At 38.6% G+C, this 21,858-nt stretch overlaps 1 protein-coding gene across 1 annotated transcript in view; it reads right to left on the reverse strand.

Moving 5' to 3' along the window:
• The window catches only part of LOC124721707 (ceramide kinase), a 279,703-nt gene that overhangs the window by 14,783 nt on the left and 243,062 nt on the right, over positions 1 to 21,858 (reverse strand). Inside the window, exon 7 of the mRNA XM_047246793.1 lies at positions 5,023 to 5,219. Within this exon, the coding sequence (XP_047102749.1) occupies positions 5,023 to 5,219 (197 nt within the window). The remainder of the gene's footprint in view (positions 1 to 5,022; positions 5,220 to 21,858) is intronic.

Genomic DNA, 21,858 nt, shown 5'->3' on the forward strand with positions numbered 1-21,858 from the left:
GAGGAGATTTTTGTCCTCCAAAAAAGTCACTATGTGCAAGCACATAACATTCTCCAGAATTCTACAACAGATTGACAGCAGAGATATAGACCTATACTTTTGCATGCATTTGAGGACCCATTTCAAAAGTAGGAATGACTTGCACTGTCTTAAAATCACTTGAATGTATCGTACCACCAATGATAGACTCCTGCTGGAAAAGAAGCAGTTTCTTTCATGTGATATATGTATAAACCAGCATGCCAGTTGCCTTTCCTGTGTTCACCAATTTTAGTTTATTTTCTATCTTGTACTAACTTACCTCGATAACTGTAATTTTGCTGTTGCCGATTGACAGACGGAACTAGCACAGTTTCAGTGTCCGACAGTGATTTAGATTTCCCGCTCAGTCCAAGTATCGATAGGGAGAATGTGTCAGAGATACTCAGACTACATATTTCAGCCACAACTAGCTCCTGTTCAAAGGGCTGCCACCAGTGCTAGCATATCACCTGGACTGGCTGCTGATGAGAGTAAGTGGCCCGGCTCTTGCTAGCCAATCTCTTGTTCATCTTTGAAGCCTTTAATTGTGCGCCATTGAACAGTAGAGCTTTGATCTTGCCTGTGATGCGTTTGTGATTTGGACTGTTGTGTAAGGTGACTTACTTACCCTCTAGATTTGGTTTTAAAACTGTGTTCTTCCTAAGCAGAGTAGGATGGAAAAGTGGTGATTAGTACTTTCTCACCGTGCAACTATTCCAGTGAGGTATGGATACCAAATTTCTTAAGTTCTGGCAACAGCAGTTTAGCAGCCACAGCAATAACTGCAGCAACAGCAACAGCTCAAACAATAGTGGGGACTTCAGCAGCTACAACAAGAGCAGCAATAGTAGCTGCATGAACAGTGGTGGGAATTCCATCAGCAACAGCAGAAACTGCTGTTCAAATGCTGAAAAACCAACTAACAGTCTGCAGCTGCAGTTTCCTCACCTGGTCCTCGGTCCTCAGCCATTTGCTTACTTCGATAAGGCAAATGAGAGTTGGGAGGTCTGTTTATGTCATTTTGTCCTATCTTGCAAGATAAGTCAAGTAAATGACCCAGAACATCATTGTGCATTCTTACTGTCTTCCAGTAACAAATTGTACAACGTGATGCAAACACTATACCCACTCTCAAATCCAGTAGTTTGAGCTTTTCTGATGTTCGTGGTTTGTCAGTTGACTATTATGGTCACCAAATGCTTGTCATTGCAAATAGGCTCAAATTTATCCAGTAAGTTAAGCAACATAAGCAGACATATGCAGCACGGGCCACTGACTCGAAAGGCTCGGCATGCGAGTGTGATTTGTCCTGTAAACAGTGTGGCATGTTGTATGCCAACTCGTTACTCCGTGAGCCACAAGTACATTATGTGTCTTTCTCCTCACAGAGAAGTTAGTAAGAAGGCTTTAGAGTTGTGTGATACAATCCTGAGTGATGTGCTAAAACTTGCCATAGCTCGTGAAGTAACTGCTCCAGCAACAAGCTACATTTCAAAATTCTTCTGGTGTCGACATTGTCAGTAATATTAGTTGCCACTGTGCTCTACAAATAACTGATGATTTACAATCAATCTCATCATCTAATTTACTAAGCACCCATTCATCTGGTGGTAAAGTGACACGGGATTCAGTAGTTAGTGTAGTAGTTAGCACTCCAATGCCTTCATCGTCAGCTGGTGCATAAACACAGAAGTGTTTTGTTCGCCACTGACGTGTCACAAAATGACTGGACACTCGTGCGACATTCCCATCATTGTCAAAGTGTCCCAGAAAAGTTTATGTCATCAAATCCTGTCCAGATTGTAGCCCACAGCATCAGTGACGTCACCGCCCTTTCCGTGATGTCATTTGTTTTGCATGCCACAAACCAGGGCACCTAGCAAATGCCTGCCTTGGCTGGTGTGTGTCAACAACATTGGTTATCAGCATGCTGTACACATCTTGCCAGTGCCCATAGCAACAATAGTACGGATGCAGAGCTTCATGTCGCAATTGGGCATTAACGAGGACACGTACTGGCAGTTTGGCTCCCCACAGCTGAGGTTCCCTCAGTGCAGAGTGGTGATGTACAGTGGCCAGTCAAGCACACAACAGGATCAGACTGCAATCCACACTAGATATAAAAATGTAGTTCAGCAACTAACCCTGCTAGTAGACACCTCTCGGATGACAACTAACATTTTTCGGTTTTAAAATTCACGACCAGATGAATCTGGCTTCAGCTGTGATACCATTCACAGAACTTGGTACATTATGTGTACAATTTAAGTAACTGTTTGAATCTACATTAGGTTGTGCAATGAGGTTGCAGATCCTGTCGACTGACAGTGCCTAAGCTTTTTGGATCTCATTCAGTGTCTTCACCATGCATGAGCATGTTACAGCAGAACTAGACAGGTTGCAAAGTATGGGAGTTATATTCCCAGTTTCATCTAGCCAGTTTCATACGTCTGGGCTCGTACTTTCGGCTAGAAACCCAGGTGGACCCAAAGCATCGTCACTGGCAATTGTTTGAAACTACAGCCGGCCAGGAGCATCTGGTCTGGCATCAGAATCTGCCATCCACAATGTGACATTCTGCCTCCCCCCTTCCACTTTCCCCTCAACTGTTGACTGGATACGACTGCAACCACGCTAGGGACAAGCCTGCCAACCAGCCTGCCCAGTACCGTCACAATCTCTGCCCTCATGTCAGGTGTCGACGAGGATTCCAAAATGATCAGCAATGGGAGCTGATAGAGATGGAACCACTTCCTCCCCCTAGGTTACCTCTGGCTCCCACAACCATCATCACACCATCAATGGAGATTGAACATCTTTGGACTGAACCTATCTCTGCCACGACCAGCACCTACTCTCCAACAGGCAGGCCCACACTGCACACTTGAACCTGTCGATCAGCTGGATCTCCTACGGGCACTGCCACCTTCTGATCCAGCTGATCACGTCGAGGAACTACCGCGGGAGCTCGGTGGGTATCCGGGCATTTCTCTCCCCTTCCTCAGTGAAGTCAGCACCAGCCTGGCCCTTTCCATTCCTACACGTCAATTAAATGGCGAAAGCATTTAGTATCCAACAGTGATTTGGATTCTCTGCCCAGCCCAAGTATTTGACAGGGTTAACATGACAGAAATACTCAGGCAACATATTCCTGCTGCATCTCGCTCCCACGTGAAGCAGCACCGGCATATCAGCTGGCGCCAGTCACTAATGAGATTATCCTGGCAAGTACCACAGCCCTGCTCCTGCTAGCCAGTCTCTTACTAGTCTTTGAAGCCATTAGTTATGCACCATTAAACAGTAGTTTTGTCCTTGCCTGTGTTATACTTGTGATTTGGATTTCTCCCTGGACTATTCTATATGCTTAAGATGACTTTGCTACACTCTGGTCTTATTTTTAGTTACCTGTCCACTTCATGAACTCCACCACCATCGACCTCAGGAACTGCCTCTTGGTTCCACCAGTCTCTGCATAACTCCCAGCAAAAGTGATCATAAACTGTGTTCTTCCTCTGCAGAGTAGGAAAATGAAACAGTGAAACAATTTTGGAAAATGGAATTTAGTTTCAGCCATCTCTCTGTCATGTTCTATTTCAGTGCCCGTATGTTCACCGAGTGACCAGATATATAACTTTGATCTGTTTACTGACTTAATTTAACACCAAAGCTTCTTTGGATTTTCTGTCAGATTTTTACATAGAATTTTACTTTCAAATTCATAAGCTTCATGCTTGGTTCCCCACATGCACTTTCTTTGCAAAGCTGTGACTACGTTCAAATCTGTGGTAAATATCTCTTTGCTTTTGGAGCACTGTCTAATGTGGTCATTGGACTCTGGAGGCACTTACCCTCACAACTTAGCTCAATACGTACCTTTCTAAGGTGTATTGTACAATACATTTTAACTTTGTGCATTTTCATCCAAAATTTTTAGACTCAAGAGATGAATAATTGATAGTTGCATCTGAAACTAGTTTTTTTCTTTTTTGCTCTACCTGGGCTGCAGACAGAGAGAGAGTGAGATGATCCCAGGTATTTGGAGAACTCTATGTTTATTCTTGAAGTTTTTACTTTAGGCACTCTGTCACTCTCAAAGGTTATACAACTTTTCTTCAGAAAAGTCAGGGCACTCCTCCCTCAAAATCAAATCTTTTCAGGAAGCAGATCCTGATTCGTGCAGATGCTCATGGTTTATTCACTAATTAGTTATCTTAAATGTTTCCCTGGTCGTCTAGCATTCACATTTAACAGTGATGTGAATAAACCTTGATCACTTACAACACAGAACTGCTGTAAATAAAAAAAAGTAGTCTTGTACACATTACTGATTCACTCAAGGCTCAGATGTGATATTTTTAAATGCAAGACATGATTAACAATATTCTGCAGCCCCACGACAGACTTTTGGTCCATTTTCATAAAAAAAATTGGTTGTACTTTTTGGTAAAGTCTTACAATGTTATGTGTATTATTTTAATGTGATTGTTTCCAAACACATCCACTCACCTCTATCTAGCAGTGTATAAGTACAAAATGTAAATCAGCTGATGCAAATGACCATTATACATTATTAGTATAACCATGAAAGGGTGATTACAGGATGGCCGATGACAACAGACTTTTTTTTAGCTAATGTTACATGGTGCACACTTCTATGGCAATTATGAGAAGCATTTAACTTTCCTGGTACTTCTTCCACAGCTGAATGACCACTGTACGGAGAAATGAGCCATATTGAAATGATTTAGCTTCATTGGAAAAGCCAAACTACTGCTGAAGAAAAAAAGCCCGTATTACAATGATAGACACTCTTTGCCCTGGTTCCAATCTTTCAAATGCATGCACCATAATAGATCTGTGAATGAATGTCATAGCTAGTCATTATTATGATTTTCGCTAACTAAGACACAACATAGGCAACTATTGCAAATGGTAAGCTTGGAATGAAGGTCAGATTGTTTAAATAGCTGTATCGAAACATGTAATTGAAGAGCTACTTACCACATTATTGGCCTTGCTCGTCATCCTGAGAAGCAATCGGAGATTGTTGAAAAGATTAGAGTGCTTTACCATTACAACATCAACACAACCATCCCCTATATGACAGTATGGTGACATGCCATTTGGACTTCGTTGACATGCACAGGACACGTTTGCACAGTTCACCATAAAGAATTTACCACGGAATGTCTTCCATTCTGCAAAGATATAAGAACAGTTAATATATTGTCATCAGCGTTACTGTGATGGTTTGAACTAGCTGGTAGCTAATTAACAAGAGTCAGGATATGTGAAATGGTACACTGATTATCACATGCAATAAACACACATTATCATTTCTATATACATTCATCTGAAATATTTTGAAAATTAATAAATTAAGGGTCAAAGAACTATATGAGAAATAAATACAGAAAACTATACTGCTTGAAATGAATGTATACAGGAGGCTACATGAATTATTTTATTCAATTTATCAAAATACCATATTTACCCAAATATAAGGTGGCCCTGAATATAAGACAACCCCCCCCCCCCCCCTTTTTCTAAAGAGGCTCCCTGGGTAAAAATTTATTTTTTAATCAAATTTAAAATCTAATTTTCATCAAAATTACAAACTTTGATTGCCTGCACTTTGATAACGTAAGGAGAAATTTTCAACAAAAAGAAATTATTTGCATTAATTTTTATCTTCACTGCCTTTTTTGTTTACTTAGCCTGTAGTCTGGGGAATCATTATTTTAATCATCACCATTCTCATTCTAACAGGATAGCTGTCAAATTTATATCTCCGTTGTCACAAATATTTGGCTGTTTCTTCTGAATATGTTGTAATTTCGTTTCTACACTGATGTGAGAATGTTACAGTGTCTCTTGTTTCCAAATATATCATCTGCCCACCACTCTCTCATCGACTGTGTAGAACCACCAGCTGACACACCCCCAATCATTCCCATTGTACCTAATGATAAGTGTCAACAACACTGCTGCACAAAACACATAATTACACCACTGGCCCCCATCAATACTTTTAGTGTCTCCTGCTGAAATGTATGCTATTGCAGAGTGTATATGCAGACAAGACAAAAAATTTGCGGATTTTTTCTGGATCTCCCGGTTAAAAATGAACTTTTTCCCTCGTCAAAACACACTTCTTCTGAGGTGAAAATACACTTTTCCCATGGTAAGTGACCATGTACTTTCCCTTGGAGCTGTAAAAATATCAATCTTTTGAATGGTAATGTTTTATACATCAGAATAGAACTTTCCTGCACTTTAGAAAACAAAACTCAGAAAAAAAGAAAGAGAGGGAGAGAAAAGAAAAAAGGAAGACAGAAAGAAAGAAAGAAAGAAACGTGTTTTCAAAAGATCTTTGATGTGCAGCAACACTACGCTCCATATTTTCATATCACGAAAGTATAAATGTAGTCAGCCAACAGCAACATAAGTAGCATGTATACACAAGTAGGAAAAGTTAATAGTTTCAATTAATGTACATACTGTAGCTACAAGAAAAGCTAAGCTTTCATATATAATATTGGTCTTGTAGATTAATAAGCTACAAGAAAAGCTAAGCTTTCACATATAATATTGGTCTTTCTAGCATGTTTTACACTTTAAGATACATCACACAAATGTGCCAGTCAAATTTTAAACAGTGACATTAATGTCTGGTCTTCTGGGCTCGAAATTATTTTAAGCAGCTGGTACTCAGTGTGTTAAGTTTTAAATGAAAGTCAAATACTCTCTGATTTAAGAAATTCATTGCACATCCACACACATAACATAATTCATCTTGCGTAAAAAGAATTCCCTTTGAAAATAATGATTTTCAAAGAACCATTTGCAATATTTTCCCGCAACTTCTAAGACATGGATTTGTTTCAGCAGCTGCCAGAGAGCACCAGAAAATAGGCATTACTGTGTGTGGGCAGATAAGATGACGTAGGAAGTCCATATGTTCATATGCATATAGCATTAACAGATCTTACACGACATCAAAAAAGAAACAGGACATCAGAGGATACTCCACAAGCACAGAAATTTCATAAATCATACTAAACTGCATAATTCAGCTTAAATGACACATTCAAATGTCCAGAGTCACAATGAAGTAGGCCCAATCTGATATTAAGCTTTTCAGTGAACTTTTCGGGATCCAAATTTTGTTGGAGTACCAGTACTGTTCTGTCTCAATGTTTGGTTCTTTACTATCATATAATGTTGTATGTGTCAGAAAGTAAAAATGTGCACTTGAAATTTGGTAAGGAGTTGAAACTAGCCAATAGTGTGGAATGAAACATTTTGTTTCTTATAAATTGATTGCATCTGCAGAAAAGATTAATAAAAGCCACATTTATTTAGCAAACAGACAAACATAATTTCATTGTTGTGCAGGGCAATTAATGCTTGATTGCCAAAAATGTGGAAATAAAATCAAATCAGAAAGCTGAAAGTCATAACATATTTTAGCCTTCTGTAATTATGTGAATGTATTTTAATTCACTTGATAGCTCCCAGCCACAGAAATCCATTTTGTTTTCATTTGATGTATGAACTGTAAATGAAGACGAAGCAGCAAAATCACTAAATGTAAACACAGATCACTATCCCCCTCTCCACTACAACCCAGACTGCTCTGTGCATGCGCGAATCTGTCTGCTTGGACGTGCCAGAAAAATTTTTCTGGGTAGCATAACTGCTTATTGCTACCGCTGAAGCCACACTTCAAGTAGGCAGACGCATGAGTATATACTGTTCATATGCAGTTCAACTGCACATGCACATGAGCCCACTGGCAACTGCTGAAATTGAACTTAATGTAAACAGTTATGACATCTTGCTCATCGGAAGCAGTTTGCTGTTAGGAAGTATTCCATTGTCTTCGTCCTTAAGCCTTTGACACATTTTGCTTTTGGCAGGCGCCTGTGTGTGCACTGTGTTTTGTTATTGTAAATGGCGCAATTCCTTTGCAACTTAAGTTTTATTTTGGTTTTATTCTCTCTTTTATGTTTTATAGCTAAAGTATTATTCTGCAGTAGTGGCATTCAGTAAAATTCTTCGTTAGACTATCAGTTCTTACCAGTCAAAATTACAAAAATTTGACTGAAGACTAAATGAAAAATTCCTGGAATCCTAAAAAATTCCCATGTTTTTCCCAGTTTTCTCCCAGATAAAAAAATTCCCAGGTTTTTCCCGGATTTCCCAGAGTGTATACACCCTGTATTGTTGAGTATTTGTCCAATTTTAAAGTAAATTCAATACAGAGTACAAACTGATTCAGGAAACCTGCAGTTTAAACATGTTCAAAAAAAGCCAAAGTATGCAGTATACATCCCCATGGTTGGTTGCACAATGAAATTTCTGCCTGCTAATCACTCCCCTCCCGGCACTCCCCGCAGTTCGCAGACCAGCTAGGTCACTGTTCCCCCTCCATCTTTCTGTAGTGCTGTGCTTGAGCAACAGTGAAACATGGACAGCAATATCTTCTAGAGTGCAGGTCATATGTAACAACAGCAACTAATATATAAAAAAAAGATCGCAATCAATATTCAGTCCAATTCTAGAACTTTTGCTCGCCCCACTATCTAGTGACATTTGTTTGTACTATCTCCACAATGAGTCTCTCCACTGTAATTTATTCTCATGACAACAATTACAGACGTTTTAGTATGATTTATTTCATTTCTTAGACATTTCATTCTAGATCAATTTTCCTTCTCATTTCATCTGAATGTTATCATTTTGTTCTAAATGTGATTAAAAGCTGGTGCTGATTTTCTCCAGTATCCTAACACGTGTACAGCAACTGAATTTCTCATTTACAGCCCACTTCTTTCTCATAACCAAATAAGATACTGACTTTGGTTCAGAATCAAGTAATTGTTTTTGAAGGGCAAGATGTTTGTCTTTGAATGTTACCTTCACATAAATGTGTGTAAATGGGATCCATACATGTATGGGAACTTTTATTGCAAACCTGTTCAAGTACAACAAAAGTTTGTAAGTTGATAGAACTTAATGTCATTTTCCCCTGTGTTTCACAAAACTGTTAATTTTAAGCAGAGCATTAGACTGTTGTAGTGGCTAGTTCATAGTTTCTCGCCTATCCCTTGCACTATTGCCATGAATCAAATATCACGTGGTAGTTCAAGCAATGCTGATACTGTATCAAGCACTTCGGCATATTGGGAAATCTCAAGTCTACTTGAACGCAAGTATTGTTTGATATGTCCTACCCTTTGGGATTGTTCAAAATAAATTTGTATGCGCCTCATTAGTTAAAACTGTCATTTAATGTAGGCATGACAACCAACGAGCTGTCCATCAGAATGAATGGCTACCACAAAACTGTAGCTAAGAACAGAGCTTACCACCTGGTGGTGGAACATGCTGAGCACAGCATGGTCAAGTTCAATGGCTGCTTCACAACCTGTCCCATCTGGATACTTCCCTCCAGCACCAGATTTTCTGAACTCCATAAGAACTCATCAGCTCCAGCGTCCATTTCTCACATTCCTAGCTTTTGTGCCTGCTGCCTCTTGCTCATGTATCTCTATCCAGGGTGTATACACAGACAAGGAAAAAAAATTTCCAGATTTTTCCTGGATTTCCCGGTTAAAAATACACTTTGTCCCGGGTGAAAACACGTTTTTTCCATGTTAAGTGACAGTATATTTTCCCCTCACCAATCCTTTGAATGGTTATGGTTTTATACATGGGCGTAGAATTTCCCAGCAATTTAGGAAACAAAACTCAGAGAAAAAGACACGTTTTGGAAACATCTTTGATGTGCAGCAACATGTACACTGCGTATTTTTTTATTATGAAAGTATACATTGGAATTCCACCAAACACCGCTTGTTACTTTCTGAATCATTGAAATCGAGATTGCGATGCGCTTCTGTAAGCCATTCTTAGCTCATGTCACGTGATCTCGCCAGCCAATGACAGCGGTTATTCAGAGCATAGGACACATGATGTAGTCAGCCAACAGCAACATCACTGTTACATAGCACGAACACATAAATAGGGAGAGTTAATAGTTTAAATTAATATACATAGTGTTGCTGCAAGAAAAGCAAAGCTTTCACATATAATATTGGTCTCTAAGGTCAACAAGCTGCAAGAGAAGCTAAGCTTTCACATATAATGTTGATCTTTTTTGAGCATGTTACACTTTAAGATATATCACACAAATGTGCCAGTAAAATTTTTAATAATGACAAATGTCTGATCTTCAGGGTTCAAAATTGTTCTAAATGGCTCGTCATCAAAGAGCTGATTTTTAAATGAGAGTCAAATGCTCTGTGATTTAAGAAATTCAAGGTACATTCTCGCACATAGTTCAACTTACGTAAAAGGATATTTACTTTGAAAGTAACGTTTTTCAAACCACCATTTGCAATATTTTCCCGTGACCTGTTATAAATAGATTCCTGTTAATGAATCTTCCATCGGTTCTTGGTAGAACAACATTATAGTAAATGAAAAGCACCAGTTTGCTTTTGTTCTACAATATTACTTTTATTGTTAACTGGTTTTTGGCTTACAAGGCCATCTTCAGACATTTACTGAGTATTATCACCAAAGAAGTTACAATGTTTGCAAACAACATTGGAAGAGAAGTAACACATCCAGACTGAAGTAGAAACATACAGTAAGTAACATCTTTGACAGTGTGGTGGTAATGCAATGAAAAAGTAAAAATTGAACAGTACATAAATAACAATAGAGCAAGCAGGAAAACCTTTAACACAAAATAGGGATAGCATGCCCACATAACAGTTTCTACTAATAAACAGAACTAATAAAATAAAATAAAATTAGTACTAGAGTAGGCTACAACAGGAGGTATGAAACATGGAGAGTAATAAACAAACCAATCAAAAGAAGAGACAATTATCAATGGAACAACAGAATGCATAAGGAACTTAAACAATATCAATAAGAAAAATAGAAATAAATAAATGCAGGAAAATGGAGGCGTTTGAGGGAACCTACAGTAAATGCAATCTTTAAGGGTGTGGTGGTACTGCACCTTGACATTAACATTATAATCAAAACAGTGGCTGTGTAACAGTTTGCATTAAATAAATGAACAAAGTAAAATATGAACAATATTTGATGAGACAACTACAAGAGGTGTTAAACATGGACAGTAATACAAGTACCAGTTAAAAGAAAGCCTTAACTATTAAAACTACAGTCTATTTGTAATACAAAGACCACTTCAACGAAACAAAAGAACTTAATGAATACAGGAAAATGGGAATATGTAGGAAGAGAGAGTGTGAGAAGTAATGAACAACAGAGATGATTATATGAAGTTTAGGAGAGGGGAAGTGTTGAGCTGTGTCTGGTCATTTAGGATTAAATCTGGACTGTGAGCAAGATGTTTGTTAATTTCCAGGGCTTCCAGCAGGTTGAGTTTATGGCCTTTGTTTGTTAGGTGAAGTACACGGGACACTGGCTGGTAGTTGTGACCCTCACTCAGTACATGCTCAGCAAATGCAGAGTCTGAATTATGCAACCTCCAGCTGCATTCATGTTCAGCCAGCCTAGCTGCTATGTCTCTGCCTGACTGACCAATGTAAAATTTGTCACAATCAGAACAGGTAATTTTGTATACCCCACTGTTGGCTAATAACTGGATCTTATCTTTGCTATTAAAAACACACTATTTATTGCTAAAGTTCCTTATGTATTCTGTAGTTACATTGATAATTGTCTCTTCCTTTGATCGGTTTGTTTATCACTCTCCATGTTTCATACCTCCTGTTGTAGCCTACTCTAGTACTAATTTTATTTTATTTTATTAGTTCTGTTTATTAATAGAAACTGTTATGTGGGCATGCTATCCCTATTTTGTGTTAAAGGTTTTCCTGCTTGCTCTATTGTTATTTATGTACTGTTCAATTTTTACTTTTTCACTGCATTACCACCACACTGTCCAAGATGTTACTTACTGTATGTTTCTACTTCAATCTGGACGTGTTACTTCTCATCCAATGTTGTTTGCAAACATTGTAACTTCTTTGGTGATAATACTCAGTAAATGTCTGAAGATGGCCTTGTAAGCCAAAAACTGGTTAACAATAAAAGTAATATTGCAGAACAAAAGCAAACTGGTGCTTTTCATTTATTAGAAATAGGTTGCCAGAGAGCACAAATAACAGGCGATACCGTGCTTGTGCAGCTACCATGATGTAGGAAGCCCGTATGTACGTACGTGTAAAACATTGACAGATCATACATTATGACATAAAAGAAACAAGATATCTGAGGATACTCCAAGAGCATCGGAATTTTGTGAATCATACTAAAATGTGCACATTTAAAGTACATACTTAAAGTGCACATTCGTATGTCCTGATTCCCAATGAAGTAGACTTCGACCTGATATTAAGCTTTTCAGTGTGGTTTTCGGGATGTAAATTTTCTTGGAGCACCAGTACTGTATTATATCATGTTTGTTTCTTTATTATGGCATAATGCATATGTGCTAGAAGATGAAAACATGCACTTGAAATGCAGTAAACAGTGGAAACTAGCCAGTACTGTGGAATTAAACATTTCGTTTCAAATACATTGACTGCCTCTGCGGAAAAGGTTAATAAAAGTCAAATTTCTTTAGCAAATAGACAAAAATAACTTCACTGTTCTGCAAGGCAATTAATGCTTGACTGTCAGAAAGGTGGAAATAAAAAAAAATCTGTAACTAATGACATATTTTAGCTTTCCATAATTATGTGAATGTATTTTAATTCACTCGACAGCTCCCGGCCACAGATATCCAGTTTGTTTTCATTTGACGTGAGAGTAAATGAAGGGGAAACAGCAAAATCACTAAATGTAAACATGGGTCATGTGGAGACTACCCACTATAACTCAGACTACGCTGCGCATCAGCCCCGGATCTACGATATTTGTGAACCGGGTCAATACTAAAATAAAATCGAATTTTCAATAATATGTTCATCTTGTAGGGCACATCTTTCTGAAAAGTCTGAAACATAAAACATATGTGCTTGAGGAAATGTAAGTCATGTTATTTGGTATTAAGTGTGCCAAAGTGCAGTGCCACACCTCTTCATAAAGCATTCTTCTACTGCACGTCACTGTATTTCACTCTGTGGAATTGAAACGTGTGTATTTTGTAATGGATGCCATCAAACTATATTCAGGACAGCAGCAATTGAAATGTCCTGTGGTGCCTCTCCTGCTCCCAGTTGGTCGGTTTGACAGCCTGTCCTCTTAAAAAAAATCTCACAATTAATAGCGGATGGGACTATTTGTAATTGGGAGAACAAGACTCTTCAGAAAATTTGCACTTTTTATTGCCTATTAGCTAATAACTTCCTGTTTTGTGTGACATAAAATTAAATATAGGATACATAAAACCAATAAAGACAAGAGACGAGCAAGAAAGTACACATTACTTCAATCCTTAGCTACTAGCATTTTTTTCTCTCTAATCTTGCTACAGCTTTAAATGGCGTGCTTTCCTTTCTGTGAAAGAATCTATTACCTCATCAAAGTTCATCAAACGTTTTGCTACATGAAAAGTCAAAATGTCATTATCTAATACTGAAAAAGCTGTTAACACAAATAATATCCAAGACTGGTGTGGTTTCTTGATCTGATTACGTCTATTTTGGCACTGTCTGCTAGATAAAACAAAATCTAGGCCTTTCTAATATAGGAGCAATTTTGTAATACACACCAAATAAATGAGACTGTTTTGGCACAAATGGCCATTTTTATAACATGACAGAATATAATTCATGAAGTACCAATATTATTAGGCCTACTACAAGCAAAAAGCTTTATGTTGGAAAATAGTTTCACATTTCATTCATATGCACCAGCTTCTCAAGCATGAGATCAAAAAGTAGTATTAAGAAATTTTTATATAAATCTGGAACTGTCTCATTCTTCCATAATTTGTGTGATGTCCCCGTTTCTTCTCCTTCCTCGTTCTAACAAACAATCTTGTCATTACCAATTTTGCAGCTATTCCTGCCATTGTCAAAATCTGTTCACCGATTAACTTCAGTAACCTTGCCAGAATCACAGGTTTAGTTATCCTGCGATTGTTTTCCGTGTTAGTTCCAGAATAGAACTCAAGAGGCTGCTAGCCAGGGACTGTACAACTGGTCCTTACTAGTGTAGCGATCTGGCCAGAAATGTTCTGTAAAAATCTCATGTTCTTGGATACACCGAGAAGATAATACATAATCTCTCTCACCTGTTATTCCTGTCAGTCATTTATTTCCATTCTGGTAGTCTGAATCTATGGATTTTGCTAGTAATTATAACAACGCTGATCATTCGCAAACCCAATCAACCACATAATCAGAAAGCGATTGGCATTCATCTGTTTGGCTTTACTCCGCTCAACTCGTACAGCCCCATCCCCTTTTGCCTGCGGAAAGTTTATTTCTAGATGCGGCGAGGATTTTCCTGACAGAGGCATCATGTACACTATGCACGCATTCAAAAATCAACTTATGATTCATTCAGAAATCAACTTAAAATGTGTTCAAAAATGTTTAAAAACCAACAGGGAACTGTTTCAAAATCATACGAATAATCGATAGACCAATGTGTGCCGGACGCTAGGCACTTTGTGAAACAAGTTTTTTTTCCTCGAGAATATGAATTTGGCGCCCCCTTTTACCGGTAGCATCTAGCTGCTTGCTGCGACTGCTTGCACAGCCCACAGCCACATTCCAGAAGCAGGAGAATCTACTGCTCAAACGCAACTCAACTGCACATGTGCATTATCCCAATCGTAACTGCTAAAACAAATCTAATGTAAACAGTTGTGACTTCACGCTCATCGGAGGCAATTTGTTGTTATGAAGCATTGCATAGTCTTCCTAAGCCTCTGACACATTTTGCTGTTGGCAGACGCTTGCATGAGCACTGTGTGTTGTTGTTGTTGTTGTTGTTGTTGTATATGGCGCATTTCCTTTGCAATTTAAGTTATTTTCATTTTCTCCTCTTGTTTATGTTTTATTGTTGAAGTATTATTCTGCAGTAGCAGGAAACAGTAATATCCTTTGTTAGAGTATCGGTTCTTACCAGTCAAAATTACAAAAATTTAACTGAAAACTAAAACAATGAAAAATTCCCGGAATTCTAAAAAATTCCCGGGTTTTTTCCGGTTTTCTCACGGATGAAAAAATTCCCGGGTTTTTCCTGGATCTCCCAGTTGTCCCAGGTCATATACCGTATTTACTCGAATCTAAACCGCACTCGAATCTAAGCTGCACCTGAAAAATGAGGCTCGAAATCAAGGGAAAAAAAATTCCCGAATCTAAGCCGCACCTGAAATTTGAGACTCGAAATTCAAGGGGGGAAACAAAGTTGGTCCATTGTAATATGAGACACAATTTATGTCGAATGAATGATGATACAGCTACAGTAGTGTGGTTCGAGTCGTAAGTTTAGCAGTTACGCTTTACCAGGTAGCCATTGCTATGCATCAGGTGCTCCGTCCATATTTATACGGGTACCGGTACCCTTCCTTTTTCACGTGCTTCATCTGGATTGAATTGATTGCTTATTTTTCTTTGATCTGATAACTGCCGTTCTCTTTGTTATAGGTGTTTACGTCACTCTAAGCTGAAAACGCATTATTGTACTGTGTCATGCATTGTTTGTCGCATTCTGATAATGAGTGTTTACGGCCTGTCGCCGCTCGCGGCATGGCTTACTTTTGAGCGTGCTACAGCCACCCTTTTTTTTTTTTTTTTTTTTTTTTTTTTTTTTTTTTTTTTTTTTTTTTTAAAAAAAAAGAGAGGATCAACGAGAACTAGATAATAGACTGCGTATGGTATATGATGTTCTGAACGAGAGTTTAGCGAAAATTTTTCTCCGTTTGTAAATCTTTGCACACGCCTCTTTAGTACATAACATTCTGCACAGAAATTAGAGTCATCTTAGATTTAAAAATCTAGTCAATTGCCGTGCTTTATTTCTGACTGTATCACTATTAGGCATAAGAATAATACGAATATGAACATGACATGATATGTACATTCTCCCGCGTTTGCTGTTGTCTCATCTAGTTTCGTATTTATTAGGCAGACAGGATTTAAATGAGATAGCAGCAAACACGAAACAATACATGGCAAAATGTTTATATTCGTATTATTCTTATGATGAAGAGAATACTGCATGTGATTCACAATTCATAAAAGTTACTATTAGCAACCATATCTTCTCACAGGTAGGAAAAAATTCAGAACGTAGAGTTGGCCATATTGACAAACATCCCGAACAGTCTTGCCAGTCGGATTTTCGTAGTACATTGAAAGACTGCTACATTCGAAGATGAACAATACGGAATTTGTATTTACTTCGTTGGATAATGTATGAAAATGCAGTGGTCGAAACTCGGGGTGGAGAAAAAAGCTCGTTTTCCACCTTTTTTAAAAAAATTTATTTACTGGCGCAGAGGTTTTGGTGCCAGTATTTATCTTTGTGACTGCAAAGCATGCCTGTGTAGTGCTACATACAGGGCGTTTCAAAAAGAAAGAGCAGATTTCAAACATTTATTTCTCAAAAACTACAAATGATAGAAACACAATTCCAACGGTCCTTCACTCAATATGAGTACCAAATGTTACACAACAAATATCAAAACTGTACCTCAATATGAGCACCATTTGTTACACGACAAATATCAAACCGGTATCTCATTTCTTGCCACACACGACGCAACTGGTCTTTAGTTACCGAATTCACGGCCGCAACAATTCGATGTCGTACCTCTTGAAGAGTAGCGGGCATAGGTGGGACATAAACACAGTCCTTTATGTACCCCCACAAATAAAAATCGCAGGGAGTAAGGTCTGGTGACCTGGGAGGCCACAGACGATGACATTGATCTTGTGCTCCTGCTCTTCCAATCCACCGTCCTGGAATGGTGTTATTTAGGTACCGTCGTACAGGTTCAGAGAAGTGTGGTGGGGCGCCATCTTGCATGAAGATGAAGTGATTTGAATCTTCCTGAAGTTGAGGAAATAGCCAGTTTTCTAACATGTCCAGGTAAATGGTTCCTGTGATAGTTTTCTCCATGAAAAAGAAAGGTCCATAAACTTTGTTTACCGAAATTGCACAAAAGACGTTAACCTTTGGTGAGTCTCTTTCATGTTGAATAACGTCCCTCGGAGTTTCACTCGCCCAAATTCGTACGTTATGCCGATTAACTTTACCAGAAATGTGAAACGTTGATTCATCTGAAAAAATTAATCGTTCGGCAAAATTGTCCTCTTCCATGTCCTGTAGAATTGCAGTTGAAAATTCGAACCTTTTGTTGTGGTCGTCAGGACGCAATGCTTGCAATAACTGCAGTTTGTACGGCTTCATGTGCAGACGGTTACTCAGAACGCGCCATACCGTTGTTTTAGACATGTTTAGTTCGTGACTTGCCCGTGCCGTGGATTTTCTAGGGCTCCTTTCGTAAGCTGCACGGACACGCTCGACATTTTCATCCGATGTGCGTGGCCGACCCGTGCTTTTTCGCTTGCAGATGCAACCATCTTCTACGAATCTGTGATGCCACTCATAAATTTGCTTATGACGAGGCGGCTGTTTGTTGAATTGACGGCGGAATGCACGTTGCACACCAACAATGGACTCTAACTTTGCAAATTGCAGCACACAAAATGATCGTTCCTGTGGTGTCGTCGCCATTTTCCTACAAACAAACGCCAGCGCCACTGCGGATTTGCATGGAACTTCTGCGCGGACCATTGAAAAACTTTGAACCTTTCTCTGACAAGAAACGTTTGAATTGTGTTTCTATCATTTGTAGTTTTTGAGAAATAAATGTTTGAAATCTGCTCTTTCTTTTTGAAACGCCCTGTATATTCGATGACAGAAGTTAGTTGTGGCGGCACCTACCAACATTTTTCAGAGCTTCCTCTTACGTTGCACTCGATTCTAAGCCGCAGGCGGTTTTTTGGATTTCAAAAATCGGAAAAAAAGTGCGGCTTAGATTCGAGTAAATACGGTACACCCTGTCTATCCCACACACCTGCTGCCTCCCTCCAAGCCACCTGCTAAATCTCTTGGACCCTCCTCCTGCTTCCCACCTCTTTCTCCCTTTGTTAGACATGCTGGTTTCACTATATGATACTCAGATCAAGGTTAAGGAGTTTGTCCCACAAACAAGTTAAGTTGGCTTCAAAATATAGATGAATAGGTCCTAAATGAAGTTACATTTCTCAAGTCACTCAATGAAGTAACAGTCTAGAACCATACAACTATCCAATTCCACGTTCAGTACTTCTTTGGTGGTGTAAACATGTGCTGATCACTTGTGCTCTAATGAATTAGACAGCGATGCCATGGCAATACTTAAATTAAGATGCACGTGGAAGGAATGATAAGATTAAACTGCATTTGTACCACAAGATCACAACATTTTTGTCCTCCCCACATTGTGAGCTTTGTATGCTGAGCACTGAAGACAGAGATAACGTTTTCAAAGAGGTTGGTTCTCTGTATGCAGATATCAAATTGCAATCTTGGTTCTTTCTAGTTACTCAATGTTCAGATGAAAGTACACAAGGCCTCTTTACACTGGCTCATCCATTGGAGTTCCAGAGGTACGCATAAAGTGTAGACCATGTGAACAAATGCTATGAAGTATCATTGTACCTCTGAGTCACTGCAACCAAACAGGATGCAAAAGCAGAAACAAATATTCTTGGATGGTGGAAAGAACAAAAAAAGACAGTACGTTCTCAGGCACATGTACTCCAGCCTCAAGTGGTTTTACAGAGAGGAATTTCAGTGCTACTGGTTCGGTTGTATGACTGTTGCAATTGGCTGGAGCCTAATGTCATGCATAACATTTTACTGGTTCACAGTAACAGTATCTGTTAAATACTTATGACAGGTCAATTGATGTTGATTCTATTCAGATACTAAATGAATATCATGATATAATGTTGTTTAAATTTAATGATTCTAAAAGCACCTAACTGACAGACCACTGTCTCTAAGAAATCGCTTAAACTTCAGATAACCAACAACACAGAGTTGTCGCACTACTCATAACCACTGTTAAATGCAGATGGACTTGTTTTTAACTCACACAGTTTGCAACAGGCATGTTAAAGCAATCGCTATGTTTGTGCAAACTAGAATGTTATGTTCAACATTAATGCAATGAGACTACAAATATACACTAGCAAATCAAGTGCATCAGTTTGCGTATTTTTTTTATAATGATAAGTTGTGTTTATAGACTAACAGTGAGTTTTGTAGCATATAATTTATTTCTGCAATTTTTTAAAGACTGCTGAAAATTTATTTTAATATTTAACCACTATTCATAGAATACACCTCATCCTCATTTCCTGTTAGAAATTCTCTGACTAGAGAGTAAAGACTGAAACAAATTTACAGTAGTCTTCAAAAAAGTTTTTCTGAAATGTTCACACACACACACACACACACACACACATGTAAACACATACATATACATGTACACATATAGTCCTCTATGAGGGGAAGACTTGGCTGACAAAGTGATAGAAGAAGAAACTGGAGTCGATATAGGAGACATTGGAGATCCAGTATTAGAGTCAGAATTTAAAAGAGCTTGAACACTTAAGATCAAATAAAGCAGAAGGGATAAATAATATTCCAGAAGAATTTCTAAAATTATTGAGGGAAGTGTCAAGTAAACAACTATTCAAGTTGGTGTGCAGAATATATCAGAGTGGCAAGGTACCATCATGTTTTCGGAAAAAATATCATCCACACAAATCGGAAGATAGCAAGGGCCAATAAGTGCAAGAACTATTGCACAATCAGCGTAACAGCTCATGTAGCCAAGCTGCTGAGAAGAATAATATACAGAAGAATGGGAAAAAAATTGAAGATCTGTTATATAATAATCAGTTTGGCTTTAGGAAAGGTAGAGGCACCAGAGAGGCGATTCTGACATTACGGTTGATAATGTAAGCAAGACTAAAGAAAAATCAAGACATGCTTATAGGATTTGTTGATCTACAAACAGCTTTGGACAATGTCAAATAGGGCAGCATGTTTTAAATTCTGAGAAAAATAAGAGTACATTATAGGGAAAGATGGGTAATATACACTATGTACAAGAACCAAGAAGGAACAATAAGATTGGATGACCAAGAATGAAGTGCTCAAGTTAAAAAGGGTGTAAGACAGGGATGCAGCCTTTCACCTCTATTGTTCAATCTCTGCATCAAAGAAGCAATGACAGAAATAAAGGAAAGCTTCAAGGGTGGGATTAACATCCATGGTGAAAGGATATAAATGAAAAGATTCACTTAAGACATTGCTATCCTCAGTGAAAGTGAAGAAGACTCACAGGATCTGCTGAATGGAATGAACAGTCTAATGAGTACAGAATATGGATTAAGAGTAAACCAGAAAAAGATGAAAGTAATTAGAAACAGCAGAAATAAGAGTGGCAAGAAAGTTAACATCAAAATTAATGATCAGAAAGTAGATGAAGTTAAGGAATACTGCTTCCTTGGAAGCAAAGTAACCCATGATGGACAAAGCACGGTGGACACATGAAGCAAACTAGGTCAGGCAAAAAGGCAGACTTCTGTCTACTGGTATCAAACACAGGCCTTTATTTCAGAAAGAAATTGCTGAGAATGTACGTTTGGAGCACAGAACGTTATGGTAGTAAATCATGGAAAGCGGGTAAAGTGGAAGAGAATAGTATTCAAGCATTTGAGACGTGGTGCTACAGAAGAATGTTGAAAATCTGAAATCTAGGGGACTGATGACACAAGTAATGTGGTTCTCTGCAGAACTGGTGAAGAAAGGAACACAAGGAAAACACTGACAAGAAGAAGGGACAGGATGATAGCGCATGTTTTAAGTCATCAGGGAATAACTCCCTGGTACTAGAGGGAAAAAACTGTAGGGGAAGACAAGAGATTGGAATGCATCCAGCAAATAATTGAGGATATAATGTGCAAATGCTACTCTGAATGAAAAGGTTGGTGCTGGAGAGGAATTCATGATGGCCTGCATCAAACCAGTCAGAAAACTGTTGACTTCAAACACACACACACACACACACACACACACACACACACACACACACACAGACCTATACTTATGTATGTATATACAGAAAAATATTCTCTGCTAACCCATCAGTAATAGTAAATAATTAGCAACCTGCCCCAGCTTCACACGCGGGTTTCACAAAATATCTATGGTTGGATGAACTGTCTGGCATAGTGGTATTATGAGGGGTGTTCAGTAAGTAATGCAACACTTTTTTTTCTCAGACAATTGCAGTTTAAAATATGTGGATTTGTTGTGGGACATCATGGAATATTCCTGCTTCTGCCTTTATAGTTTCAAGAAGTTCCGACAGGTGGCGGCGCTATACATAACCTTCAAAATGGTGTCTGTAACAGAGGTGTTTTCCAAGCAGAGAGCTGTCTTTTGAGTTTCCTTTGGTGGAAAACCAGAGCATCACAGATATTCATAGGCACCTGGAGAATGTCTATGGTGTGATGCTGAGTAAGGCATCTGTCATCATCGCAACAAGGATGAGTAAACCTGTCTGATCTCGCACAAGCCGGATGGCCACGTACAGTTGTGACTCCTGCAATGTTGGAATGTGCAGATACTCTCATTCGAACTGATCAATGGTTGACAATCAAGTACCTCACTGCTCAACTGGATGTCTCTCTCGGTAGTGCTGACGCAATCGCCCTCCAGTTGGGGTACTCACGGGGTGCCCACCGTGTTCCTCGTTGCCTAACAGAAGACTTCATCTGTTTGGTCCCATGAAGGATGTAC

This window comes from Schistocerca piceifrons, chromosome X (genome assembly GCF_021461385.2).
Source record: "Schistocerca piceifrons isolate TAMUIC-IGC-003096 chromosome X, iqSchPice1.1, whole genome shotgun sequence".
Lineage (NCBI taxonomy): Eukaryota > Metazoa > Arthropoda > Insecta > Orthoptera > Acrididae > Schistocerca > Schistocerca piceifrons.